The sequence below is a fragment of the Penicillium robsamsonii genome (assembly GCF_028829455.1).
Source record: "Penicillium robsamsonii strain IBT 29466 chromosome Unknown utg000001l_segment0_segment0, whole genome shotgun sequence".
Classification (NCBI taxonomy): domain Eukaryota; kingdom Fungi; phylum Ascomycota; class Eurotiomycetes; order Eurotiales; family Aspergillaceae; genus Penicillium; species Penicillium robsamsonii.
The window spans coordinates 4,370,477-4,397,143 of record NW_026643219.1 but is presented as its reverse complement, the minus strand read 5'-3'; the positions used below and the strand labels follow the sequence as shown (position 1 = coordinate 4,397,143).

The 26,667-nt window shown below is 48.9% G+C and overlaps 9 protein-coding genes across 9 annotated transcripts; 4 read left to right on the top strand and 5 right to left on the bottom strand.

Moving 5' to 3' along the window:
• Window positions 1-221: 221 nt before the first annotated feature.
• N7447_001724 (transcription factor domain-containing protein) lies at window positions 222-3,024 on the top strand (the record flags this gene model as incomplete). Its single annotated transcript, XM_057226000.1, has 6 exons — window positions 222-1,123; window positions 1,176-1,384; window positions 1,444-1,576; window positions 1,625-1,849; window positions 1,898-2,053; window positions 2,109-3,024. 6 exons carry the CDS (start codon window positions 222-224, stop codon window positions 3,022-3,024), a joined length of 2,541 nt encoding a protein of 846 aa, XP_057090016.1.
• Window positions 3,025-3,302: 278 nt separating this feature from the next.
• On the bottom strand, window positions 3,303-7,995 carry N7447_001723 (Alpha/beta hydrolase fold-3; the record flags this gene model as incomplete). Its single annotated transcript, XM_057225999.1, has 8 exons — window positions 3,303-4,668; window positions 5,301-6,283; window positions 6,336-6,527; window positions 6,575-6,680; window positions 6,739-7,264; window positions 7,321-7,507; window positions 7,565-7,900; window positions 7,966-7,995. 8 exons carry the CDS (start codon window positions 7,993-7,995, stop codon window positions 3,303-3,305), a joined length of 3,726 nt encoding a protein of 1,241 aa, XP_057090015.1.
• An 808-nt stretch (window positions 7,996-8,803) lies between these two features.
• On the bottom strand, window positions 8,804-9,993 carry nimX (cyclin-dependent serine/threonine-protein kinase CDC28; the record flags this gene model as incomplete). The annotated part of the gene is made up of 4 exons (XM_057225998.1): window positions 8,804-9,062; window positions 9,114-9,277; window positions 9,338-9,843; window positions 9,906-9,993. The coding sequence occupies 4 exons, from the start codon at window positions 9,991-9,993 to the stop codon at window positions 8,804-8,806; spliced, it is 1,017 nt and encodes a 338-aa protein (XP_057090014.1).
• A 320-nt stretch (window positions 9,994-10,313) lies between these two features.
• alkB (oxidoreductase, 2OG-Fe(II) oxygenase family) lies at window positions 10,314-11,448 on the top strand (the record flags this gene model as incomplete). The annotated part of the gene is made up of 2 exons (XM_057225997.1): window positions 10,314-10,608; window positions 10,679-11,448. 2 exons carry the CDS (start codon window positions 10,314-10,316, stop codon window positions 11,446-11,448), a joined length of 1,065 nt encoding a protein of 354 aa, XP_057090013.1.
• Window positions 11,449-12,237: 789 nt separating this feature from the next.
• gmdA (putative general amidase GmdA) lies at window positions 12,238-14,125 on the top strand (the record flags this gene model as incomplete). The annotated part of the gene is made up of 4 exons (XM_057225996.1): window positions 12,238-12,513; window positions 12,590-13,471; window positions 13,530-13,938; window positions 13,992-14,125. 4 exons carry the CDS (start codon window positions 12,238-12,240, stop codon window positions 14,123-14,125), a joined length of 1,701 nt encoding a protein of 566 aa, XP_057090012.1.
• Window positions 14,126-14,393: 268 nt separating this feature from the next.
• N7447_001719 (uncharacterized protein) lies at window positions 14,394-16,155 on the bottom strand (the record flags this gene model as incomplete). Its single annotated transcript, XM_057225995.1, has 3 exons — window positions 14,394-15,534; window positions 15,588-15,987; window positions 16,056-16,155. 3 exons carry the CDS (start codon window positions 16,153-16,155, stop codon window positions 14,394-14,396), a joined length of 1,641 nt encoding a protein of 546 aa, XP_057090011.1.
• Window positions 16,156-16,746: 591 nt separating this feature from the next.
• On the bottom strand, window positions 16,747-21,990 carry N7447_001718 (putative ABC transporter; the record flags this gene model as incomplete). The annotated part of the gene is made up of 15 exons (XM_057225994.1): window positions 16,747-16,881; window positions 16,947-16,991; window positions 17,082-17,535; window positions 17,591-17,880; window positions 17,937-18,188; window positions 18,239-18,800; window positions 18,851-18,928; window positions 18,980-19,646; window positions 19,701-19,748; window positions 19,799-19,923; window positions 19,973-20,071; window positions 20,123-20,245; window positions 20,299-21,202; window positions 21,249-21,420; window positions 21,472-21,990. 15 exons carry the CDS (start codon window positions 21,988-21,990, stop codon window positions 16,747-16,749), a joined length of 4,473 nt encoding a protein of 1,490 aa, XP_057090010.1.
• Window positions 21,991-23,347: 1,357 nt separating this feature from the next.
• Window positions 23,348-24,190, top strand: N7447_001717 (uncharacterized protein; the record flags this gene model as incomplete). The annotated part of the gene is made up of 2 exons (XM_057225993.1): window positions 23,348-23,442; window positions 23,497-24,190. 2 exons carry the CDS (start codon window positions 23,348-23,350, stop codon window positions 24,188-24,190), a joined length of 789 nt encoding a protein of 262 aa, XP_057090009.1.
• Window positions 24,191-24,733: 543 nt separating this feature from the next.
• N7447_001716 (type 1 glutamine amidotransferase domain-containing protein) lies at window positions 24,734-26,530 on the bottom strand (the record flags this gene model as incomplete). Its single annotated transcript, XM_057225992.1, has 2 exons — window positions 24,734-24,913; window positions 25,793-26,530. 2 exons carry the CDS (start codon window positions 26,528-26,530, stop codon window positions 24,734-24,736), a joined length of 918 nt encoding a protein of 305 aa, XP_057090008.1.
• Window positions 26,531-26,667: the final 137 nt, after the last annotated feature.

Here is a 26,667-nt window from a genome sequence, read left to right as displayed (position 1 = left end):
TCAACGCAAGGGAAAGGAATGCAAATACCAACATGGAGACGACAAGCGCAAGTACGACCTTCGCGGTTCATGCCCAAGTGACGAGCCAGCATAGGCATACACTTATTGTCCAAAGACTAATATAAACCAGAGTATCTCTTCGAGCATCAACGGAGCTATTCTCGGCCCGAATTGATCAGCTTTGTCATTTCATCCGGGAGAAGGGGCTAGAGCCACCGGCAATGAACCCAGAGGATGAGGCTGGGATGAACAGGGTATTGGATACCCTCCAGATCCCGCGCGCATTCCCCCAAGTTTCAGCAGTGGCGGATGAAAAGCGACCACCGGACGAGCCAACGGCCTCCAGTGTCTCAAGCAAATCCCCGACCCAAGAACAGCCTGCCGTAAATCCCAAGGGACAAACCCCGATCACTAATTTGGCTGTTTCTGGTGCATCCCCAGCGCATGATACCCCATCCAGTGGAAAGGTTCCGTCGCCTGAAGGTTGGAATCCATTTGGAATGGTACAGGGCGCTTCCGACGATCAAAACTTCGTCCATTGGGGCTTCACGTTGCCAACGGCTGAAAGCCTGGACACGATTTACGCCAATCTAAACGGAGGATCGGGAGCCTCTACAATGCCTAAAATGCCCGTCAACACGGAGCTGAGTCCGGATAGCTATCAGCTTGGTATGGACATGGCCCAGCAACCGGGGGTTTTGCTAGGCCAGGTGCCCAATGACGGAGAAAATGATTCGGACAGCGGCGAAGAGGACGAGGCTGAAAATGACGTTATAGAGCAATTGTCGCACCGAATTGGCACTTTGAAAATTGCGGGTGACGGCCATCTGCGATTCTACGGTCCCACGTCCAACCTCAACCTAGTGGACGTGTCTGCGACACAGCAGCGGCAGCGACCAGACGCGCGGACTGTGCGCCACGATGGTCAGGATATTCTGAATCACCTCCGGGTTGGTCAGCCAGTTGATCAGGCCTTGGAAGATCATCTTATAGAGTTATATTTCACCTGGCAAAACCCTAGTACATACATTGTCGACAAAGAGATGTTTATGATGGCACGAACTAAATGGCGCAACGAATTGGATGATACTCCGTTCTACTCGGAGGTTTTGACCAATGCAATGTGAGTTCATCTTCATTGACTGGTATTTACGGGATATACTGACTTGTTGCAGGTGCGCGATCGGGAGTGCCTTTGAGGCCCGTTATCACCCTACATTCATCACTTTTCCCAAGTCACTCTCTGAATTCTTCGCAGATCGTGCTAAGGCCCTTCTGGAGATTGAACTTGACTCTCCTTGTGTTGCTACTGTCCAGGCCCTTGTCATTATGAGCTGCCACGAGGGTGCATCGAATCGCGATGCTCGAGGTTGGCTGTATAGCGGTAAGTATCTATCTTGGAGATGGGAAACGACCAACGCTAATCGACCAATGGCTGCACAGGAATGTCTATGCGGCTTGCTTTCGATCTTGGTTTACACCTAGATATGACGGCCTACGTCAACAAGGGCGATATCACCCAGTTCGAGGCTGATGTACGCCGTGCAACCTTTTGGGGAAGCTATGTTGCAGACCAGTGAGTTTTCGCGCCTTTTATATTATGAATATCTCTAACAGTACCTAGTTTCTGGGGCTTCTACTTGGGCCGCCCGTTCCGCATGAACGCTGGAGACATAGGTGTTCCAAAACCTGGCTCTACTCTTTATCCTGAAAAGGAAGAAAACTGGCATCCATACGGCCATCAAGCTGCTCATGGGCTATCTGAGAACGGTCTAAGGAACCCCATGGAACTAATATGTAGGCAATTTGTCGTTCTATGGGAAATGATCTCCCCAGTTGGACATATTTTGTATGTGAATTTTGCATGTCATTCAGTACAACGCTAACATACTTATAGGTATGGATGTTCCGATATCTCTCGACACGACTTGCAAAGAATCTGCTATCAAGTGACGGAAGATTTGTTTGCCTGGAAAGCAAATCTTCCTTCTAGTCTTCAGATTAATCTGGACGATGATAAATCACCAGTATTGCCTCATTTGATGATGCTGCAGTAAGTTTGTTCCAATACAATAGCCACCTGAGATCATACTAATAGTATCTTGTAGCATGCAATACCACCAGATCATCATCTTCTTCCACCGTCCATGGCTCTCCAAAAGCTATATCCAGCCCCGCAGCCCTCGTCAAGGCCCCGGGTATCACCACGCACGGCGCATGTGCGTAGAGTCAGCCACCGCCATCGCACGACTACTCCAACTCTTCGAGAAACACTACACCTTCCGCCGCATGAACAACCAAGTCGTAGCGATCATATTCAGCGCAGCGCTCATGCTTCTATTCGTCACGGTGTCCGGTTCCCCAATGAGTCCAGTCAAACACAGTGAAAGTCCGACGTTCCCCCGCAACGCAGAAATGGTAGCATATCTCAATCTATGCTTCCGCGCTCTCGACGAACTCGGCCAATCATTCGACAATGCTAAGCGCACCCGCGACTACCTTGTCACCCTCCAGCGACGTTGGCAAGCACACATGCGCCGATCCGGCTCAGCGACAAAACGCCAAAATAGCAGTGCTAACTTGGAGTTGCTGGGCTCACATAAGCAGTCTATACAGCATACCCGTGCTGTCAATGCTTACGGAATAGATGGCTCACGGAAGAAATCCCGTTTATCTGTTTCCGAGGCACGTCCCCATATGCAGCCGACAGCACCTATAATGAACAACCAATACTCCCGCCTCTCTCAGCAAACCATGCCTCCTCATCACCAATATCACCAGCAAAACCCTTATCAACAAGCTCCCTTCCCTGTCCCAGTTCCTGATTCCCAGTTAGGTGATCTAGACTGGATCCCTAACTCGGACATGCGTCTTTTGTCAGAGACTCAAAATGGCAACGTGGTAAATGGCATGGGCCAGATTTCTTCTCCTCCCTTCCCCGAGGACCCCAACATGCTCTCAGACATTGCGGCCATTGATGGATGGTGGGCATCGGAAAACTATAGGGGCTCAATTCCGCCATGAAATCCTTATTGGTGACCACGTAGTGACTCTGTTCTTTGCTTTGCTTGTCTGCATATTTACAGCATTGTCAAGAGTACTTAATCCATCGAGTCGGTGAACTTGCCACACCCTGTTGCCTGGATGAACGTGCTATAATTGATATATATATATACATCACTCTATTAGAAGGGCACTCACATGTACAATTATTTACATATTTCCACATTCCAAACCTTTATGGATTCCTTCCGCACACAATTCAACACCTAAATCCAATTATATATCCATTGTAACCAGTTTTAATCTGTATCATCCATCGTTCCCTGAAACACATCCTTAAACCAATCACCCACTTCCTCTCCCCCATTCTCATCAATACTTCTTACTCGAGCTAAAGTAACCCTTCGCTCCCCAAACCCCTTCTCCCGCCCCCAAAAGCAAGCCCGCCGCATAGCAGAAACCATCTCATCAGCCTGTCTAGCAAGAACGGTAGACCCGGAGCCCCCGTCTCTACTCTTCTTCTTCATCTCCACCGCAGAAGACAAAGAACTAGAAGCCAAAGCAGCACTACCCTCTCTCAACAAAACCCGAACCCAAGGCAAGGTCATCTCCAATCGCCCAATCCCATCCTTAGGCTCAGACCACGTATCCCCATTAAGCCCATAATCTAGTCCATACGGCGGCCAGCGCGAAAGCGCCTTCCGACGCCGCGTAACAGTAGCACTGATATCCTCGACATTGTCCGCATCTATATCGGGATACACACAGATTGACCCTTCCGCCGCAGCATATTGCTCGGCTGTTGTGCTTGGCGTCTCCTTTAGCACGGGGATGGGGTATTCCGGCCCCGTGAGATACTGTGGGAACGTGCGAGGCACGTCCCGACCTGCAGAGCGGAGGAAGAGGATTGGCGACGCGAAGGAGTCGAAGCAGCGCTCTGGTGTTGAGAAGAATTTTGAGCGGGCCTCGAGGAGGGGGAGTAGGTCTGGTGGTGCTGGGGTCTTTTTTCTTGGTTGGCGCTTGTGTTTGGATATTATTGAGATTGAGGTGGTATTGTCACCAGCTTCGTTCTTGGGCATTGTGGTAGCGCTCTCGCGCGTGCAGTACTCATCTAAGCCGGGCCAGTCGCAGATGGGTTCGACGGCGGCGACGGCTTGGATGGATTGCGCTTCTGTTAGAGCTAGCATGAGAGCTAGGGAGCCTCCGACATGTGTGCCGAAGATGGTTAGTTGGGATGGTCGGAGGTTATTTCGGATCCAGTCGAATCCGGCCAGGGTATCGTGGACTGGGGTTGGGTATTTGTAAGAGGTGACTGGGTTGCTTGGTTGCAGGGTTTGGTCTGGGACTTCAATTGGCTCTTGTAGGATAGAGCTTTTATCTGAAGACGGGAAAATAGGTGTTGGTATCTCCCCGAGGCGGTAGTTGACTGTGACTACCAGTGCAGACGCAGTAGATGCCAGGACATGCTGGGGTGAACCTGCTGCATAGGCCAAAACGTTGGTATCGACAGTCCTTTGGTGACCAACTTCGGAGTTTTCATATTTTTGAGATGCGCTCGTGCCATTCTTCTGTAGCAAAGGTCCAGGGGGAAGGTAGAGGATTACATTTGGGCCTTCTGGAGACTGCCCCTGCTGAGACCAGCTCAACGCGCTCGGTCGCGTAATTCTGGGGACAAAGTTAGCATGTATGACTAGGGTCTAGAGGAAAGGGTATCTATTACTTGAGAGATATAGACCCATTATTTCCAATAGGAAGAGAAACTGTCTCATCTGTGCAATCGGATGAAACAGTCGAATATCGGGAGCTCTGGAAACACGCGACGGAAATGCGCGTAGCTCCTCTGCTGCGACGCAGGAAAAGTGCTATCCCGCGGGACGAGCAGATAGTATGTCGCATAGCACTATTAAACATGCACTTGATGTTTGATAAAACTTGTCAGGATCAGGCTGTTGGCCTTGCTATCCGAACGTAGTGGAGGCCTGATGATGCCTGAATAATCTGGCCATATAAAAGGATCTCAACATTAAAACACCCCAATAATAATGATGCTTGTTCAAAGATTAGATTCATCTTAATAGAGTTCGTTACAGTCGGTATTCTAATAGCATTATATTCTGCACATCATTCTTCAATCCCAGAGCAAATGAACACATATGTAAGCACGAATGACAATTTTGTATCGCTCTCCAATTTGAATAAACCGAAAAAAAGGGCTATGAGGCATGCAGTAAACAGATAGCCAGTTCCTCCAATAGTCCCTTCACAAATAAGGGTCTCGCTGAGAAGTGGTCGCCGACGCCGCAGGGTCGTCTCGGTCCAGAGGAGCTTCAGTATCATCCTCTGGCACAGGATGCACAACTTGCAAAACCAACTGCGGATCCTTGGAGTAAACTCGCAAGCCAACCACACAGACGGCATTCCACGGGTCAACAGGAGGCCCGTCACGTTCCGTTGATGGATGGTGATTCTTCACATCCGCCTCGTCGGGAGGCATATCAAGATCGCTGTCGAATTCGAACCCTTCTAGTATCTCAAGGTCATTCGAGTCTAGAGACTCTATAGCAAAGCGAGTGTCTATACTGGGACGTGGAGACTCGGCCCCGCGTCGCCAGCCAGTGCTTGCATGTCTTGCGTGCAGGCCCTGGCCGCCGTTGACGTGGATGATTGGGACAGAGCCGTTGATACGGTGGTCACCGGTTTCACTTGAGACGTCTGCAGCATCGACGGGAGAATCTTCTACTGACTTCCCTGTCAAGATTTGGCTGGGGATAGAATCACGTTCGTGGTTGTGACTGTAGGACCTGCTGCTGGGGGTGCGGGTCCCGCGCCTTGCTTCCATGCGCTCTTGTCGGGCATTCATCTTCTGGTTGAGGATCCAATTCTTCTGCATCTTTTTCTTGACCTCGTCGCGAAGTTTTCGCCGCTCAAGTTCCTTGAAACGCTCCTGCTGCGCCCTTTCTTCGTCTGTCTCGCCTACCATTCCCTTCGCATGCGCGAGGTCATATGAAAGGCCGACTTGCACCAGTTTCTCTCTTCTGGTCGAGGCAACCTGGCGGACAATTTCCTCGGTCGAGTCTACGCCTTCGTGACGGAAGGCCGTGATTTTCATCAGGACGTGATAGTGACCTGGGTCAAGATTAATCTCGGCATTGACAGATCGGCCCATGAAGTGGCTGCTATGGCTGCGGACGAGATAATCTTCTTCTCCCTTCTTTTGCAGGCGGAACTTGAGCACGAAGCTGTACTCGCCAGCTAGTCCTTTGAAATAACGCGTATCAAGCTGTGTCTGTCAGCCACTGTGCAATAGCAGGAGTAAATAGCGCATAACGAACCTGCGATAGGACAATGACTACCGGACCACTCTTGGTCACATCCATCATGAATTTGGTGCCGTGGTAATCAGCGGACCAGGGAACATTCAATGTAGTCCATTGCTGGGTAATGGTCCATTCGAGCCCAAAAAGGCGAGTCCGGTCTAAGTGCTGGTATTTCCTGAGGAGGTCTTTATAAGAGATCCAGAAAAACTGGGACAGGTCAGCATATTCAGTGAAAACTGTGGATTAATACCTACACCATCGTTGCCAAATTGATGGCCAAGAACTTTCATCCACTCAGGCGTCCATTCTTTGGATCCATCACCCCAGGCACCGTGCCATTCTTTGCGACCCCATGGGTTTCTAGGTGTCGTGAGCTTTTTTGTTCATTTGCCTTTAGCGGGCACATTCATGCACATACCTCAGTCGCAGAAGACGATGTCCGTCAATCTCCCGGGCTTCCATGATGGAATAGGAGTGGCCCTCAGCGATACCCTTTCGATCCCTAGGTGGACCCTGGTACTTGGGATCTAACCAGTTTGAAAACATGCCCGTCCCGCAACCAAACAAGAATTCCTGGTTGACCTTCATGAGTTCCTCGGTCCAAAAGCGGTCCTTGTTCAGGATATTGCTAGACAAGACCTCCGATGTGACGCCTCCGGTGAGATCCTCAAGAGCTTCACCAACAAATCCGCCCTCGATCGCGGAATAGTCTCCGTGGGCCTTCGCAAAGGCTTTCTCCAGAAGAGGAAGCCAGGTCTCGTTGTCATCGACACACTGAGCAAAGTACAGGGCCCGCGAGCCCGTCTGCCACACTCGCCGGTACTCTTCCTCCGTATCAGTTCGGGTTATGTCGTCCCAAAGGGGTCGCTCATCCACAGACTCATCATAGTCAGCAGCGCGGAGATATAGCTTGTCATCTACAATGCACTGCTGCCACTCGCCGTCTGATTGAAAAGTCAGCATGTTTCCAAGTCTAATCGGACTCCGCGCACACGCTTACCGCGATGGAAAACAAATCCGTAAATCCCAGCATCTTCATTGCGAGCAACACAAATTTTCCGGATAAGCTCCTCCTTATTTCCCATGGTACAAAGTGCAGCCATAAGCCAACAATCGCCATCATAGCCCTGCCGCACATCTGACGCGGTAGGCCCATCAACGAAGAACTGCGGATTCTCAAAAATTTCCTAGCAAGTCATTAGCAAACCTCCAATCACCCCATGGCAGGTTACTTTCGAACTAACAGTCACTCTCTTCACGCCTCGGGGTCTCATAAACGTATTCGGTTTATCCAATCCATCGAGATAGTGCCTCCGGCCAGACTTTAGATCTAGCTCGATGTCGAAGTGGGGGTCCGTATATTTCTGATTCACACGCTCGCATTCCTTGACAATACGATCGACGGACTTTTGACATTCCTGGCGCGCTTGCTCGTACGATTTGACGGCCTCGTGGCCCTGGATACGGCCGCTGGGTACACGCTTGGCCCGAGTCCGTGCGTACGGATTGTCCGGCAGCACCGTGTATACTTTGCCCGGATACTTGGTGTTAAATTGTTCCCAGAACTGCTTGACGGATTCCTGAGGTGCTTGATAACGTGGACGGGGGGTCGGCTGTTTGAGCGCGAGGAGCCTGGTCCTGCGACAGCATAACCCATCTCGTCGTCGAACTCCATGGTTTGGGGGTCTCTGGGTTTTCTTTGCTGGGTCGAAGTTTCAGGTTATTCTCTCTTGTTTTTGTCTTTTGGGAGGGAAGCACAGTGAAAATCCCTGGGCGGCTATCTCTCTTATACCACACTAATGAACGTGAATGGTGATCACGGATGAAAATAAAATAGGATTGCTCTTCTAAACAAGATATATCCGGGAGACATTCCCCAATTTTCCCCTCACACGGCCACTCCGAGCCAAGCACGCAGCCCGAGCCTTCCTGCCCTCGTATTGATTCGCTAGGCGTCCATAAAATGGTTCGTAAGGCTGCATGTGCATTGGACTAGTGTATGAACAACAAGCGAATCTGACAACATAGCGTGCTTTCGGCCCCCACCTCGCTTCTCAGCCCCCTATTATAAAGGGCCACAGAACGAATAAGCATGAAATCCGAGTCATACTTCGACTAGATTACAGTCTCAAACAGGTAGAGATGTGAGACAGCAATGAGAAAAGCAAGGAAGGAACTAAACTTGGAAATGGTTAGCATGTTTCCGTTGTGTGGGGTCCCGGGGCGAAGTTCAGCTGACATGCCGAGTCTCGACCCGCAGTATATTAACCTGAGGCTGAAAAAAAGCTACAATGGTATCATTTTGCACAGGTTACAGGGTAGAAAGGGTATGTACGCCTGTTATTCACTAAAGCACTTCGTATCCTGTAAGTCCGCCCTCCATATCACTCCCCATTGAACGCCGAAAGAGGAGAAAGAAAACATGCCCCATATCATTCCCCACTGTGAATAATATTACACGGAAAATGTGAGGAATCGTTACACTATTGGAAGTTGTTACTTTGGCCACGTCCGGAGTAGTGCGCGGTGCCATGACGGAAGTACGGGTGGAGGCAGGCCTGCTTGGCCGACAGTCGGTGTGCAGGGTCAAACTCGAGCAGAGACTCCAAGAGCTGACATCCAGCCTCTTCCAGCCCGGGGACGATCTCAACATCAGGGCGCTTCCACTTGGGGAAAGTAGCTTTATAGTCGGGGAACGAGGTCACACCGGGCCAGACGTCTTCACCAGGGGTACCGAGGACACTGCAATTTGTTAATACGGTTGAATATAGAATAGAATAAAACCACTCTTACCGGAAGATCTTGAAGATCTCGTCAATTTCAGAGTCACCGGGGAAGAGAGGTTTGCGAGTGCACATCTCTGCGAAAATGGCGCCCACCGACCACATATCAACACCCGTGGAGTACTGACGGCCACCGAGCAGAATCTCTGGAGAACGGTACCACAGTGTGACAACCTGTAAATTGAGTTAGTAAACGGAGAGTTTTATCAATGCCATCGAAAATGCAATGCATACCTCGTGGGTGTACGTTCGAAGGGGAACACCGAACGCTCTGGCAAGACCGAAATCGGCCAACTTCAGGTTGCCTTCACGGTTAATCAACAAATTCTGGGGCTTCAAGTCACGGTGCAAAATTCGGTGGCTATGGCAGTATCGGATACCCTCAACAAGCTGAGCCATGAATTTCTTGACCATTGCATCGCCCAGGCCCAGAGTTACACCCCCCAATCCATCGGGCAAAGGCTTTCCTCGCCCACCGTCACTGACAGGCAGAGCCTCCATGTATTTCTTAAGATCGCAATCGAGGAATTCGAAGACAAGGTATAGCTTATGACCATCGGCGTGGACAATGTTAAACAGCTGGACAATGTTGGGGTCCTTCATCTCCTTAAGCAGGGAAATCTCGCGGATTGCAGTGCTGGGGACGCCCTCATCTTCGGCTTCGAGGCGAATCTTCTTCAGGGCAACGATACGATTGGGGTGACTGAGTTCACGGGCCTTGTAGACCACACCGTAGGTGCCTATGGAGCATCGACGTGTGAGTTGGGCTGTGGGTGACAACAATCGCGTCAAGGGTGCATACCTTCGCCAATTTTCTCAATTTTCTGATAGTTTTCCATGGTGGCCGACATCCGATCCTTTTCTGCTATTAATGAGGTTAACAATTGCAAGCTAGAGAGGCCTCAATGGGAATTTGACAAGGATTGGAGGACGTTGCCAAGAAGAATTTGTAGGGGAAGCAAGGAGAGGAGGTAGTCACTACTTACTGCGAGGATGTTGATCTCTAAGAACAGCTGGAGCAGCACGCTCTCCAAATTCCACCTGGAGATCGAAAAAAAGTAATTTGTTGAAGAGATAATTGACAAGACAGTATTTCAATGGTGGGGAGAGAAAGACACAAAACAAACAACCCCCGCGCCTATCATAGGGCGGTGAAGCGCGTACCTTTTCCTTCCATGTTCAACTCTCTTGCGGAGTTCATCTCTTCGCAATGGCCCAAATTAAGGGTTTGAGTGCTTATGATCGCCCTCCTGATCCAGTGAGACTTTGCTACAAGAAATATTCCAAGATTGCCTTGTCCGAAATTGACGACGACCCGGGGATCCTCGACCTACAACGGATCGATCCTGACCAACTGCCCGACGATGTGACGATCGAGCAGTATATGTCGAGCCAGGATCTGCGATTGGCATTTGACGATTTCTATCGTGGAAGCCATGCTGCAACAGAAGAAGATGCTCCTCTGACTGAGGATATACCAGTATACGCTCACAAGTCGATTTCCGGTTAGCATTGTATCGCCTCAATTTGGAACTGACCTAGCAGGACAAAGAGCCATGCCTGACCTCCTGACAGGTCTCCTGATGATCCCCGCCTTATTCCCTCCTACTATCCAGATCGAATTGCTCTCTCGCCTATTCCACCGAGACTTACCGAACCCCGAGCATCAGACGAACCTACACCTGCACTACGATGTGACGTACCCGGAAGAATCAGAAGACACCCACATGCCCAAGTCTTTCTTCGCAGATGATTCCATGCGTTCTTTCCAGCCCAAGGATCCCCAGGTGCACAAGCCTTTAACTGTTCAAAATATCTTGGAGAAAAAGCTGCGCTGGGTGACATTAGGTGGACAATACGACTGGACCGCCAAAGTATACCCTTCTGCAACCCCGCCGGAGTTCCCACCGGATATTGCAACGTTGTTACGTGCGGCCTTCCCAGAAACCTCAGCCCAGGCTGCAATTTTGAATCTCTATTCCGCCGGGGACACGTTGAGCGTGCACCGGGATGTGAGTGAGGAGTGTGACGTAGGCTTGATCAGCGTGAGTTTTGGATGTGATGGATTGTTTTTGGCTAGCCACGACGATGGAAATGGTTGCGAGATCATTCGGCTTCGCTCAGGCGATACTGTCTACATGAACGGTAAATCGCGGTTCGCCTGGCACGGAGTCCCGAAGATTCTGCCCTCTACCTGCCCGAAATGGCTGGCCAACTGGCCATCATCTGGAGAGTCTGCTCCGGGAATGCCGCCTAGTCCATACGAGATGTGGAAGGGTTGGATGTCCAGCAAGCGGGTCAACCTGAATGTTCGACAAATGACGACCACTCAGGCTTCCGAATAGAGAGCAGATCACATTTGAAAATGGGAAATCTAGATGTCAGTAACACCCTCAGATTCTTTGGTCCAAACGTGAACAACATTCTACCGTGGGCTACCAGAGACAGTTGTGCTGTTCTAATGAGTCCAGTCATGTTTTGCAATCCAATATCCAAAATCATTGCTACCATTCACAAAGCGCTCTTATCTTTTCGTTGGAGAGCAATGCAAATTACGATTCCGCGAAGTCCGGCGGACGTAATAAGCAACCACCCCCTAGATGAACCAATTACACTTAATATAATATGGGCTATCTCTGTACTCCAAAACAAACCCGAGGTAGTGCGGAAACTGCATCAATGAGTCCGACCCTAGCCATCTCCTTGTATTTTGTTATAAAGCATGAACATTGCCTCGGTCATGTTGCTTCTGTAAATTGGTTGTGCAAACTCATTATCTGGAAAATAAACCCTCTGAAGCACGAGAAAGCGCAGAATAGATCTAATGATTAAACATGCCCTCACACGGGCTTCGGCCGAGGAGGTGCTTGAGACCATTGCAGCAGTGCTGCCCACAACGGCCAACAGGGCGATGGCAGATCGTAGAGACGCCATACTGATGTTTATTATCCACTAGGTGACATCTTGGAAGGAAAAGAACAAGTGGAATTACCGACCTTATGTACATGTTATCATGGCTGTAAGGGCGGAAAGGCACTCCAGCTGTTTCACACACAATGACTCCCATAACCCCACACTCGTGCATAAATACTCTCATGCAGAAGCCTTTTACAATCTTTCAACTACAATTCACAATGGCTGGTACATCCTGGGAACTGAAAGGCAAAGCCAAACGGCAGTCAATTCTAAATGCCATCCCGGAGAAATGGCGATTGAAATCTGCTGTCCCTCCAGCTACAGAACTACGTGACGTCACAGGGGATTATATCCGACAATACCTCACCGAGCGTGAGATTGAGATCACAGAGACAGATGCCGTAGACATTGTGGACCAGACATCTACAGGCCGCTGGTCAGCTGTGGAGGTGACAGAAGCCTTCTGTCACCGAGCCGCACTCGCTCACCAACTCGTACGTATATATAGTCACAGTGCACAAGGATGCACCAACATAAATAAGTGAACGCTAACTATAGATTAAACCCTAGGTCAGTTGTCTCCACGAAGTATTCTTCGAAGCAGCAATTGAAGATGCTAAACTGCAAGACGAATACTTCGCAAAGCACAAAACCCCAACAGGGCCCCTGCATGGCCTACCTGTGAGTCTCAAAGACCAGTTTCATGTGAAAGGCGTCGAAACCACCATGGGCTACGTAGGCTGGATAAACAGCTTCCAAGGCCAACAGAACGATCCGCGTAGCGGCACAGAAGAAAGCGAACTCGTCCGCGAACTTCGCAATCTCGGCGCAGTCCTGTACTGCAAGACCAGCGTGCCAGCCACCCTAATGGCAGGCGAAACCATCAACCACATCATCGGCTACACCTGGAACCCCAAGAACCGCCTGCTGTCCTGCGGCGGTAGCTCTGGCGGTGAGGGCGCCCTCATGGCGCTCCGCGGATCGCCTTCTGGATTTGGCACTGATATCGGCGGTAGTGTGCGCATTCCTGCTGGGTTTAATTTTCTCTATGGGCTTCGTCCTTCGGCGGGTAGGACTCCTTACCAGGGTGCTGCTAACTCGATGGATGGCCAGGGCACTATGTTGTCTGTTATTGGTCCGATTGCGCCAAGTGCAAGGTCTTTGACGCTATTGTTTAAAGCAGTTCTTAGCCAGAAGCCTTGGCTATATGATCCACTTACGTTGGAGCTGCCGTGGCGGGATGAGGTTGTTCAAGAGACAAGGGCGTTGATTGAGAAGGCTCGGGGCGGTGCGTCGACGCTTGCATTCGGTATTATGAAATATGATGGGGTGGCTCGTGTCCACCCGCCTATTGCGCGGGGGCTCAGGATTGTTGAGAAAACGCTACGGCGGTTGGGTCATCGAGTTATTGAGTGGAAGCCTCCTTCTCATGCTGTTGCCGATGCACTGGTTGTATGTACCCCCGTCTTTGTGTTTGCGTGGGATTCAGCATGGTGCTAACTTGTGGCAGGGTAAAGTATTCGACATGGACGGCGGCGCGGACATCAAGTATCATTTCGGTCTATCTGGAGAACCTGCAGCTCCCCAAATATTTAGTACCATCCTTGGTACTGAGATGACAGCATCTCAGATTGCCGAGCTCAATGTTAGAAAGCGTCTGTATCAGAAACAGTACATGGATTACTGGAATAGCACAGCCGAGGTGACAGGCACAGGGCGCCCTGTTGATGGGATCTTTTGTCCATTGGCACCTCATGCCGCTGTTATTCCCAATGAATATAAGTCTGGGGGATATACTGGATTTGTGAGTTTGCTTGACTATACTGGTCTTGCGATTCCAGTCACGTTTGCGGATAAGAAGGTCGATGTGCGATCGGCTGATGGGTCTGTGAATGATTCTGAGGACATTGAGTGGGATTGTGAGTTTCCCATATGCATTTTCTCTTGTGAGTTCATGCTGATCGATGTGTAGATGATGCCGAGACCTATGATGGGGCCCCAGTGGGGGTGCAATTGGTAGGCAGGAGATTGCAGGAAGAGAAGATGTTGACTCTGGCTGAGTATCTGGGCGAAGAGATTGCTCAAGATGTGAAGGAGAGGGTCTAATTCCAACAACACCAGACTGTATCTGGCGCGTGCTTGTTTATTGTCATCAGGTCACTTTGACAGAGCCACTAGGCATCAATTACGATCAAAATGATCATTGAGATTCCATATGGTCATGATATTCTCTAGTAAGAAGAGTAGATCTAGGAGCAGATGGAGAAGAAGTAGATCAAACCACCTACTGTCTCAAGTCAATGCAAAATATTAAATAATAGCCCCCAAACGCCTTGTCCAATGCTTTTCTACAAATATTATACTCCAAATCCGATCAATTCCTAGATGATGGAGGCGTCTGTCCCGAGGGTGCAGCAAGATTGGATAAATGGGGCGTGGAAGATCCCCAAGGTTTGCCAGCTGTAGAAGGTGGAGCATGACCAGACTCGGACGAAGCACCAGATGGATCTTCTGAACCATTCATGAGGCGCTGCCGCTTAGCCGGAGGCAGCCCACCCACCTGGGACATACCACTCGGTAGGGTGCTGGGCGGGCTACGAGGATCGGCATAGGAGTGAGGTGAGGCGTAGTGCGCAGATGAAGCAGGGGTGGAGGCAGCTGCAGCGTCTGGGCTCAAAGCCGAAGCAGATTGCAGGGGACGCAGGCGATTCGGGTGAGAAGTGGTGTCTTCGCCTGGGCGTGGAGGCCGGACATCAGGGCTTTGCTGAGACTGACTTTGTTCTGGATCCCCTAACGGACCGGGGTTTCCATAACCAACCCCAATCCGGCCCATGCCCTTATCGTGCATAACGACACGTCTCCATTTGGCGACCACGCTGTCATAGTCCCACCTTGTAGAGTCGGCGCTGATGTGGCTATCTTGTGCGTCTAATTCCCGCGCTACCTCCCGTGGTAGGGGGAGCGTGTCTGGGGGAAACAGTGCGAACTCACGAGGCCACTGGCATGAACCGAGTCGCTCGACCTGTGCACGCAGCTGGTTTGCTTCCTGTTGCACTCGAGCGAGTTGCTCGTCCGAGGACTTCCGCTTCTCTGCTTCACGCGCAAATGCGCGTGTGATCTCCAATTGCCACGCGTCTCGACGGGTCTCGTGGGGCAGAGAATTCCAATGATTGAAGGCCAGTTCTAAGTGTCGAAAACTGATATCTTCGTGTTGTTTTGCGCTCCGGTATATCATGGTCGGATCCACCCCGCTATTCCCATGTCTAGTGTGAGATGCACTAGACTCTGCTGCGAGTTGGTCGGTCTGCCATTGTGCAACCTTGGAACGAAGGGCTTGGCGGATTATGTCGAGGTGCTCTGCGCCAGGGGGCTGGAGAGGAAACGAGGTGGAGGAGGGAAACGGATGTGTCGCGAACAGGCTTGGTGGAGGAGGGAGCAGCTGCAGACACATGGAGGGGAAAGTCTGAGCTTGCATGTCGAAGTCGAATGGAGACAGCCGAGGTCGGATACGAAAGCTAATGTTTTGTGAGCTTGGCGGTTAGATATAATAATGAATGAGCCGGCATACCTCGCAGCTTTGATATTATCAAGCACCTCGCGCAGTGCCAGCTCGAGTGCCCGCATTGTGTCCGGGTTGCTGGCGCTAGCACCTCTACTCGCATAGTCCGGCAGTTGTAACGATGCTGTCCGAGACTGCGATGGCGCAATGCGAGGCCCATCCGGGACGCGGCTGGGGTTCGGGATGTCATTGATCACCCCAGTCGCGTGCCAGGTGGGTGTGTTAAACATCATGCGCACTGGAGCCTCGCGCGACTTCGACCCCGAATCAGCGCCTGTAAACGGCTCAGATATACCCTTTTTCTGGCTTCGTTCAGGAGTTCCCTCGTTCTTCCCTGTGGATGTTCGGGCTTGGCGCCGGGTGATTCCACTGCGAATTCGTCTGATCTCTTCGACATCGTGGATTCCGTCTGGTTTCTTCTTAAAAGGAATTGGTCGAGGTGTCGACCCAATGATGAGGATGTAAATGCCTGTTCACAGTACTGGCATTTGCGATCTTTGGCAGCCAGACTGGCCTTCGACTCGTCACCGGCAGTCGAGCCTTCGGGGGTATCTCTGGGTTCTGTTTCTTCTTTCATGGTCAGGCAAGTAGAAAAGGGAGATGAATTTAATATATAGAAAGTGGACTTAAAAAGTCATGGCATATGTAGGCCAGAAGCAACAAGTTGGTATAGGCAAAATTCAACGCGCCAGGATGAGGAGGACGGAAAAATGCCAAGCTTTTGGGCGCGGAGCTGCGCGATGAGCAATTTTGTTGGTCAAGGCACATGGAGATTTATTTTAGCAATTATATGTCGGACTTATTGATCTCTAAGGAATTATATATGTGTAACTATTGAATGCTACCTATGCAAGTACTGGGTGGTCTCTGCAATGTAACTAGGGCTCTCAACCAATAGACAAAGCAGAATCGATGTGACTGCCTAGGTGCATATAGTACTTCAGCAAATCAAAAGCAAGGAAATAGTTTATTCTTTCGGAGAGAACCGCAATTACTATATATTTGTTATGAGTATAGAGCCTAGCTATCCTCTACTTTATCAAAACTCGGACATTACGTTGAGTCAATGACACACGCGGAGAGAGAGGGTGTAGACAAACACAGGAGGCTGGAGAGACTTGCACACAATGGACCATTGCGCTGCATGGAAGATACAGTGTAACCACGTTCAAGAACGGGCTTTTCCCTGTCTCGTCTTACGCGCACTGAACCGACGTTTCATGCTGCGAACACCGCGCAAATACAACCAAGAGAAAGCGAAAACAAGAGCAAAGTTGAAGATGATATATCCCCAGAGGATTCCCTAATAGAAGTCAGATTGGTCTGAGCTACAACGTTAGCCAAAGGGGTACGAGGCACGATACTCACATAATCTCTCCATTTGTGCGAGTAGAACACATTGAAGCTCCTAGCCTGAAAAGTGTAACGAAGTTCTAAGTCAGCCATACTCCATCTCTGCTAATAAAGATATCCAAGCAGATAGAATGATAACGCGCGACTTACATATTGACTACCGCCCGAGTATTGGCAGTATGAGCACATTCCATCCCCAGCTTCTCGGACATATCCACCAGCCTTTTCGACATAAGACCCGGCATATTGCTGGCAGGTCATACCAGCCGGAGGACTAAAGTGGGACTCTTCACGCGCAATACAGCGTACGGGAACATTGTGGGTGATGGCTCCAACAAATCCCTCGAGCAGATAGTGGAACGGCGTAACCCAGTACATCCACGACTGCCAAAAATGCGGCATTGCGGCGTAGGGGACAACCACACCGCAGAAGGAAGCAATGAAGGTAAAGAAGGTTGGCACAAGCAAGCTTGCAAATAGCTCGTTAGGTGCAAGTGCGGCTATGAACTGACCAAGTCCAACATAGTATATTTCAAATAGCATCATGCACATCCAAACGTAACCGGAAGTGAACGAGTCGCGCGGAAACCAAGTTCCCCAGTACCTTGGGTAATTCTGTTAGAAGTGAGGCATATAATTCCATTTCGAGAGACATTTACCAGCAGTTAAAGTAAATTGACCCGGCAACAATCGAGTATGGCAACTCTGGGATAATTGTGCTCGTCACAAAGGCAGCCCAAGAGTAGATCTTGGAGTTAGCTTCGCGAGATTCATAGAGGCCCCGGAAATGGAGATAGCGCGGTTGGAGTTGCTGTATCAGTGGCGGAGCTATGGTTAATGTCATGAAGACAGAGAATAGTCGTGATTGCATGTCGATGTTACCATTTCCCAGATGCCAGAAGGTGAACGTGTTGAAAAGACCGGTGAAGATATGGAGCATGAATTTCCCCTAAGTGATAATCAGTCAAGGTATTCAGGTTCAGTGTTAGAAACCTAGTGACTTACAATAATGTAGTCCGGGACCCTCCAGTAAGCCACAAATGCGCGTTTGGTGACTGTAACTACTTGAACGTAAAGTGGCATTGCGTACTCGCGATCGTCTTTGATTTTATCATCATTTTGAACTTTGCGACGGGAGGCTATAATACCCTCTAGGACCTCAGAAAGCTGCCTGGATTCCGGCGAGTTGGCCCACACATTGCCCCAGTCCTGGCCCTTATAATCAGGGTTTCCGGCACCAATGACTTCCAACATATACTAGAAAGGATATAAGCGAGAAAATATTGCTCCGGCTTTAAAATACGTACCTCTGCCGGATTTTCATGTGGTGAGCACTGCCTCCCGCCATTTCGTTCAAAGTAATCAATCAGCGTCTTAGAGTCGTTTCCAAGGGGTCCATTGTAAACAACGCTTCCACCGCTTTTCAGCAGCAAGAGCTCGTCAAAATTCTCAAACAACACAGCAGAAGGTTGATGGATTGTACATAGCACGGCTTGGCCGGCATCGGCAAGTCGGCGAAGGAAACGTACAATGTTAAACGCTGCCAGGGAATCGAGGCCAGACGTCGGCTCGTCTAGGAAAAGCAATAGCTCCGGCTTACTTGCCAATTCAACGGCGATGGTAAGTCGTTTGCGCTGCTCCTGGTTGAGGCCTGAGCCCGTGGATCCCACAGTCGCGCCGGCGATGGACCGCATTTCTAACAAGTCAATGATCGTCTCACAATAATCATACTTTTCTTGTAATGGGACTTCTTTTGGTTGTCGCAACAGAGCAGAGAATCGAAGAGACTCCCGCACAGTAGCGGTGGGTTCGTGAATGTCCATCTGTTCAGCGAATCCAGTCGCTCTCTGGAAGCTCTTTGGGAGGGGACTGGAAATATTAGAATGCATGATTGATGAGATACACTAAAGGCTCCCTACCGTCCATCCACTAAGAAGTTGCCAGTCACGACACCAAAATTGATTCGTTGTGCGAGTGCATTGAGTAACGTAGTTTTCCTGGTCAGACATTAGCATCGAGAACCGAGTTCACCTTGTTTTATGTCTTACCCTGAGCCAGAAGCACCCATCAATGCAGTCAGTCGACCAGGCTTGACATATCCCTGGACATTTTGCAACAGTTGTCTGTGTCCACCTTTATATGGAATGGTGTAATTGACGTTTTGCCATGTAAAGATTGCTGTGTTTCTAGCAATGTTCTGGATCTTGACACTGGATTTATTCGAGGGGCCGTCGTTTTTGTTGGAAGCCATCTTATCCTTCTCCGCAGATTCCTCATCCTGTCTGGGACCGGATCGCGTGATGACATCTTCAACTGCTTTGGGGGCTTCACCTCTTTTGAAGACGGTGACCGAGCTGCCACCCTTATTAGGCCTTTGCAATTCCATTCCCAACATTGTCAAACATATGAAAAACATCAGCCATCCAATGATGATTCCAAAGTTTCGCCACAGGTGAGCCCTACTGTAAGTGTAGGCTGTTTGGATGTACTTGGAACCATGAACGATCAACTGGTCTGGATCACTGCCCTGGATTGCACAGGTTTGATGCCCAGGCACTGCATTTGGCCCGTCGGGCACAATCCATGGTGGTTCACATTTTATCTGGAGGTTGTAGAACTCATTAGCCATCAATGCCTCAAATGCGTATTGGACAGGGTTGATCCAAATGAGCCACTTTAGCCATGGATGCATTTTCCACGGAGGAATGAGATAGCCTGTTTATGTTAGCCTATAAATTTGATTATCAGGCTTCATTGGACTGGGATCACCTGTGTACACAACCAATGCCTGTATGGAGACACCAGTGAGACGTGTGGCTATATGGTGTTATTGATAACTTCTTGATAGAGGGGATTGTTTCACCTACCAACATCCAACGAGGTACATAGAGCCCCAAGGGCACGAAAGAACGAGTACATGGTCATGGTGAGAATGAAAATAAAAAGTAGATTAATGAAGAACTGCGAAGCTGTTCGTGCAAGATTTGCCATGCTATATAAACTATCAGTTTGATCCATGCAAAGCATTCGATCGGACTCACAAGTATACTATGACATCAAATATGACGACTTGTATGAATACAAGAGGCACATCAACCACAACCTGGGCAAGCGCATATGCCGAAGGACGGTAGAAAGAGCTGGAAAACATTAGTCCTCTTATTTCTCCTTTTGTAATTTGCACTTCTCACAAGCTTTTATGTTTCAGCAAGATTGGTCGACTCTGAAATGCTGCGGACAGCTCTGCCATAGCAAGTAATGCATTGAAAAGCAGTATAAAGAACATCACACCACCCCTCGTAAAAACCCCATTGCTTGGGACAATTAGCTATAAGGAGTCGCGTCATTTTTGGAGGGAATTGCTTACCTTGTGTGTGGGAGATTGTAAAACAAGCTACCGATAATGAGGGCTTGGAAAGTTATGACACTCCACTTTCCAATCAATGATTTTCTGTCGCCAAACATAACTAAAAACTGACGGTGCGTGAGAATCAAAACCTGTTTGTAGAATGAGACCGTGAAATTTTTCCGTTTGTTACTACTTCTTGCAGCCTCCCTCTCCTGTCTTCGGGCTTCGATGTCGCTCTCCAGGCTTTCAATATCAGCCAAGTTGCGTTTGTAGGTATCACTTCTGCGATATGCAGCTTGAAATTCAGCTGCATTACGAGGGATTCGGTCATCCCAGCCGTCTTTGACACGTCTTGCATGAGGGTCACTGACAGATGTCAAAAAGTCGGGGGTTGTCCAACGTGGGGGGCATTGAAAGCCCAGCTGTTCGAAATACGTCTTTGCATCCTGGCTAGGCCCGAAGAAAGAGCATTTTCCATCTTCGATCAGGATCACCTTGTCAAAAAGATCGAATAGATTCTCCGAGGCCTGGTAGAGAGCTACCACCGTTGAAACGTTGGCAGTGTTTGTTAGACTTCGCAAACTTTGAACATACTCCAGCGCCGTACTGGCATCTAAGCCCTTGGTAGAGTTGTCCCAGCACTGGGTGCTAGCCTTTGTAACCATGGCTTCAGCAATTGAGGTTCGTTTCTTCTCGCCACCGGAAACTCCACGAATGAGTTCGTTGCCAACTTTGGTTCCTAGAGCATGCTCAATCCAAAATAACTTAGCTATGGCAGTCAGAAATGTCTGCTGATATTCCTTTCTGCTTTCGCCTGGAATGCGTGAGGCTTTGTCAGGAGTTCGAGTTTTCAGGGCAAAAAGCAGTGTATCTCGTACAGACAAAGTCGCATAATGGAGATCATCCTCGGGGTTGTACAAGACTGATGGTTTTAGCTCTGAATTACGATCGCATAGACAAGTACACACCTTCAGACTTATACTGCTTTTTCATGGTTTCTGAATCAGTGCCATCATACCGCACGTCGCCTTCAATGTTTTCGTAGCCCGCTCGTTGATTGCCGAGTACTTTCAGGAAAGTGGAACACCCAGAACCAGGGCGGCCCAGAACAAGAAGCATCTCTCCGGGACGAACACAGCCCTCGGGGTGGGATTAGTCAAGAGGATCTCTGGCAGTGAGAAGTAAACTTACAGTAAAGTCTTCCAAGATTGTTCGTATCGGTGCTTTTCCGGCGCCAGCAACTTGCCTACCCCCAGTGAGTAGTTGCCTGATGAGTCGTGGCAACCCGAGAAAAATGTCTCCGTTGGTAGGTTGGAGAGCGGCACCAAGGCCTACACCCTTCACAGTGAGATTTTTCCATACAACTCCAACATGACGTGTTTTTTCTTCTTCGGAATTTGCTTTGCGCTCAGGGCCGAACATCCGTGAGACCAGCCTTTCTATCTGGGCCCATTCTTCTCCTTTGGTATAATGACCGGAAGCATAGCTGCGTCGACGAGATATAGTACGCGCGACACCATCCTCGTCTAGCTTTGGCCCTGTAGAATTTGACTGGGAGTGGGATCGGTTGGTGTGGATCGGCGCGAAATCTCCGGGTGGAAGTGAATTAACTGGCGAAGATGAACTCTCAGAAGCAACGGAATCGCGAGGAATGTGTTCTGAATTTCCAGCCGACGTGGACTCGCTTTCCACAGAATGGTCGTTTTCCATCGTCCTTATTTTCGGGTTGAGCTGAGAGCTTTCAGAATGCAGATGCTCAACCTAAATATCTCCAGGTCAGTCGCACGCGATTATGAGACAAGGTCACACCGAATGACCATGGGTGCATATGCAGCTGAGCGCGACACGGTTAGCAACGGGAAATACAAACAGAACTCCTCGTGGATGTCGTGAGAAGGAAATGAACATGAAAGCAGTCGAGAATGTAGCAATTACGTCAAGTATCATTGCTAAAAGATCTCAGGGACCGGGACGTGGACGTGACGTGCCGAGAATATTATCAATGTAGATCTCTTGTTATTTGCTTATTTTGGTAGCTCCAGCTACCAGCCTGCAAGGAGGTATGCCCCTGTCTAGGCCATTGCTCTGTTATGTTGTGTAATATTTAGTCTCCTTTTAGGCCCATTTGAAGCAATATAGCTCTATGTACTAAACGTAAATAACTGCAGGGATACCTTTGCATAGTTATAGTAAAATTCCAATCGTCAAATGCTCGCGATGCATATAAATTCCCCACATTTCAAGCTCTCTATCCCTGATCAGGAAGTCATCGAATCTACAACATGGAGTCCAAATCATTTAAACAAAGTGTAATGAGACGAAGTTCTCGAGTCCCCTAATACCGAGATAATGATATTCAATTTGCTAAGCGTGCGCGGTCACCTGTTTCCAAACCACCAAGGTTAACTAATCCTTTCAATTAGCTGATTTTCAGGTTGATCATGCAAGACTATCACTGATTGAAATAATCAGCTCATACCTAGAGACAGAATGGGCAGTGCTGTTAGCATTACCTCCAGGGCTACCTAGATAGGAAAATATAAACATCCACGGAACTGATTCCCGGCGACATTTACTAACTCGTTCACTACGACACGACAAAACTCTAGTGTTTTCTGTTTACCAAAAAGTCGTGACGAGAGTAATCTTATTATCATGATCTCGTCATTATGGGGAAATGGCATTTTCATCATCTATTCCACGATTCAACAAATATATTGACTACGATTATCTGTCTAGAGCTGGATAAACTCTCTGTTAATGAAATACCCCAGATAATATTTAGTGGTTATGCGACATGCAATAGAAAAGTATTTAGTGGGCTCTTGCTCACTAGGTAGAGCGCTTACCTAGCTATGGGGGTTCACCGAGTTGAACAACTAAGGAATTATGAACGGACCGTCGTTCCCTGATCGACAATGGGGCAGCACGCCATGATTACACCATACTCATAGATTTAGTAGTGATAAAGCTCCAAAGTCCAGTCTGAGAGTAGGGCAGATGTACCTCTCAGCCCACAACCCAGTTAGGCTTCTTTTGCAGTACTCTTGTTGCGGTTCTGATAGCAATGAAGCCTCATCGCGCCCGCAGATTCCTCCGGAAGGTATTGGAATTCTTCCATTTATCTTCTTCCTCAACCAAGCGGGTCAAAGCTCGTAACAGGTAGGTCTCCAATCTTCTGTAGTATTTAATGTGAAAAATTAACAAGTGCTTCAGCGCGAAGCTGTGGTGTGGTGCTACCACCACACCTCCTCTTCGCAGAATTTGCGTTGCCCGAGGATGCAACCAGGCTGGAGTGGATGGTCAAGTTGATGATCCTCCTCAGTATACCACCGTTGACGGTGCAGCTTTTGAAAAGCCGGCTTCAACCCGCAGCCAACTGGAGTGTCGCATCGTGAAACTCTGGAAGAAAGTCTGGTTGGGTCTTTATCAGATAGATGACAACGAGGATCGATATCATGTCGAACGACTCGAGGCCCTTTCTCTTGGGGCTGGGTTGACTCGCACATATCGAGTTGGTGAGCTTCAAGTTCTCCGGCGTCATTTTCTTCGAAGCGAGACCAACAACGCTATTGCATCGATGAAGCTTTTCCAGGGTCTGTCTCTTTCGACCCTCTTATCTGTGATCCACATTTTGGAGGCTTATGAAAGTGAAATTGAGAACATGAGCCTCCTCTATTCCATCTTGCGAAGCGCTCAGCTTGCACTGCACCAAACTGCAGACCTAGCTCAAACTGCTGTTGTCAGAACTGAGTATATTGCAATTGCAGAGCCGATGGAGAAGCGCATCAGACAGTACGATATTCGAATGAATGTGGTGAATATGCAAATTTGTGATGAGGCAATGGGTTTCTATGAGCGACAAAAGGGGGAATATATTTATCACAAGGCATTCCCGAATGAGTGGTAGGAACGCGACTTTTTGAATCAGTTCCCCCTTTTCACTGTGACTCATGTCGGTGTATTTTGAGCAAGATCAGTATGATTTTGATTAGATATTAGTTGATTGTTCTTGGTTAAGTAATGATTATACTCATAGTGTTATTATTGAAGACTTGATAAATTCTGCAAGGCAAAAATCTGCAATGAAGATCATTTACGCATATTTGCGTGAGATTTGATAAGAAATAATCTCATCTCCGTATTTATTAGCGTTCAAAAACCGTGGCGCCATTGTTGGAGGTTGCAGTGCTCTGTGTCTGGATTTCGGAGGCAGGCCTTCTTTTCGGCACTCACCATAGTGTCTGTCTCCGCGATTAATACACTTCAGGCGTTCAACTGCCATGCACGCTCCACTCACTACCTGTTATACTACTTGGTAAATCTGGAAGACTATGACGTCCATTGCGGACATTGCAAATTGTTACTTGCGTTGTTGGTATGCCTATAAGAGTGTTTTGAACTCCTATATACATAATGCTTTGTTTGATTTGAAAGATAATGGTTTCACCGATCACACCTGAGGTCGATCCGTCCTAACGGTTCCCTTCACTTTTACACTGTCCGTCTCACCCTCTCCCTTTTTACTCATGCCAGGGTCGTTCACAAATGGGTTCATAGTATCCCCATTGTCGAGCCCTTCCTGCTTGAGTGAAATGCTTCCAGGCCCAGCGGGTGGGCCCATGCCTCGAGGCTGTGTGGAAGTTAGATATGCACTCTCTTAATACTACCTGGTCAAACCACGATAAAGTGAACCAACCCCGGAAGACAAGGCACGAGAAGGAATAACGAACCTTATCACGATCAAAAATTCCGGAGTTACCATTCTGCCCAGGCTCCTCATTGCCCTCTGCTCCTAGAATATACTCTTGATTTGCTCCGCGTGGCTCTCTGGCCGGAGCCATAGTCCTAAGCTTCTTTTTATCGTCTTTTTATCACAAGTAGAATGTTATAGATAGTCCTAGACCAATTGATATCAGTAACCTAACAAAAGGAATTGAGTGTAAGTCAGATGCAACCAATGCCATATACACCCAAAAAGGGACTAACCACTGGGAGCTGTTGGCCTGGTCACTCGGCTTTTCGGTCGGGAAGAATATTTGTCGAGAAGTTGGTCGAGGCGATTGAAGTCCAACAGATGGGTGAAGATGTTGTCTCACTGTTGTATGTGAAAATGAATGGCGGATAAAGCTCGTGCTTGTGCTTCGGTGAAAGCCAGAGTTAGTCAATAGGACTATAAACTAGGTATATTGACACTAACAACGAAGGATATTTGATTTAGTGAACTAGAGTAGTATATGAGCAAAGCTCTGGAGTGCTATCACTGTTACATCATTCAGTAACCTTTGAAACCTGATTATAGGCCAATGCTCAATGAACCACCACCTCATCAGTATGACATCTGTTCATGGGAACCAAGGCTCTCTCTAAGTCAGTCTCATATGTCTGAAATGAAGATTACGACGGCAGTAGTTCTCATTCGTGAAATTCTGGAAGGTCAAAAGGTCATTCTCATTTTTACTACACTCGAAGTGACATGAGAAAAATGATATTATACACTGATCATTCTCACAAATCGATCACCGAGGGCGTTTGCCGCCAACGGATTACCCGCAGAGACCAGCTCCCGATGCAATGTGGTACCACCAGTCTTTTCACGTACACCCTCAACCATCACGGCACCTTCCTTCCTCAACGTTGACTCAACTTTCTCAACCTCGCCACCCCATAGAGTCTCCATCAAATTCTCCTCCGCATCGCTCCACGACGTGATCTTGTACCCATCATAAACAAACGACCCATCTCCTGCCTTCTTTGTACTCAACAGGGCGTACGGCCCGTGGCAGATCACAGCTGTGGGTTTGTTCTCTTCGTGGAAGTAACGTAAAATTCGCCCAAGCTCTGCATCCCCTCCCAGATCTCGAAGCGGTGCGTGTCCACCCGGGATGAAGACAGCCGCGAAGGTAGCCAACTCATCATTGCTGATGGCGCTGAATGGTCGCGGGCTACTAAACCCGTTCTCGCGCTTCATGCGTTCGATAAGATTGTATTCGCGTTGACGTTCGTAAAAATTGCCAGCATGTGCAACGAGTGATTGGCTGCTTGGGTCCAGGCCAGGTTCATGGCCTTTTGGTGAAGCGAATGTTACCTCGTGACCTGCCCTCAGTATTTTGCTTAACGGCTTTGCGAGCTCTTGCAGGAAAACCCCTGAAGGCTGGTCAATAACCTTGCCGGCATCGTGTCCGCTATTCCTTTTCAGGGGGAAGGAGTGCGCGTCGCTGAGGATAATGAGGACTTTCTTCGGATGCATTGTGCCAAGGATGTAGGATGGGCTAGGAAAATCAGGGACTAGAATGGTCACAAATCGCTGAAATGAGAACCTGCAACCTTTCCGCTGTTTTATATGTTTCAAATAACAGAACTTGACCACGTTGACATCGAGATGAC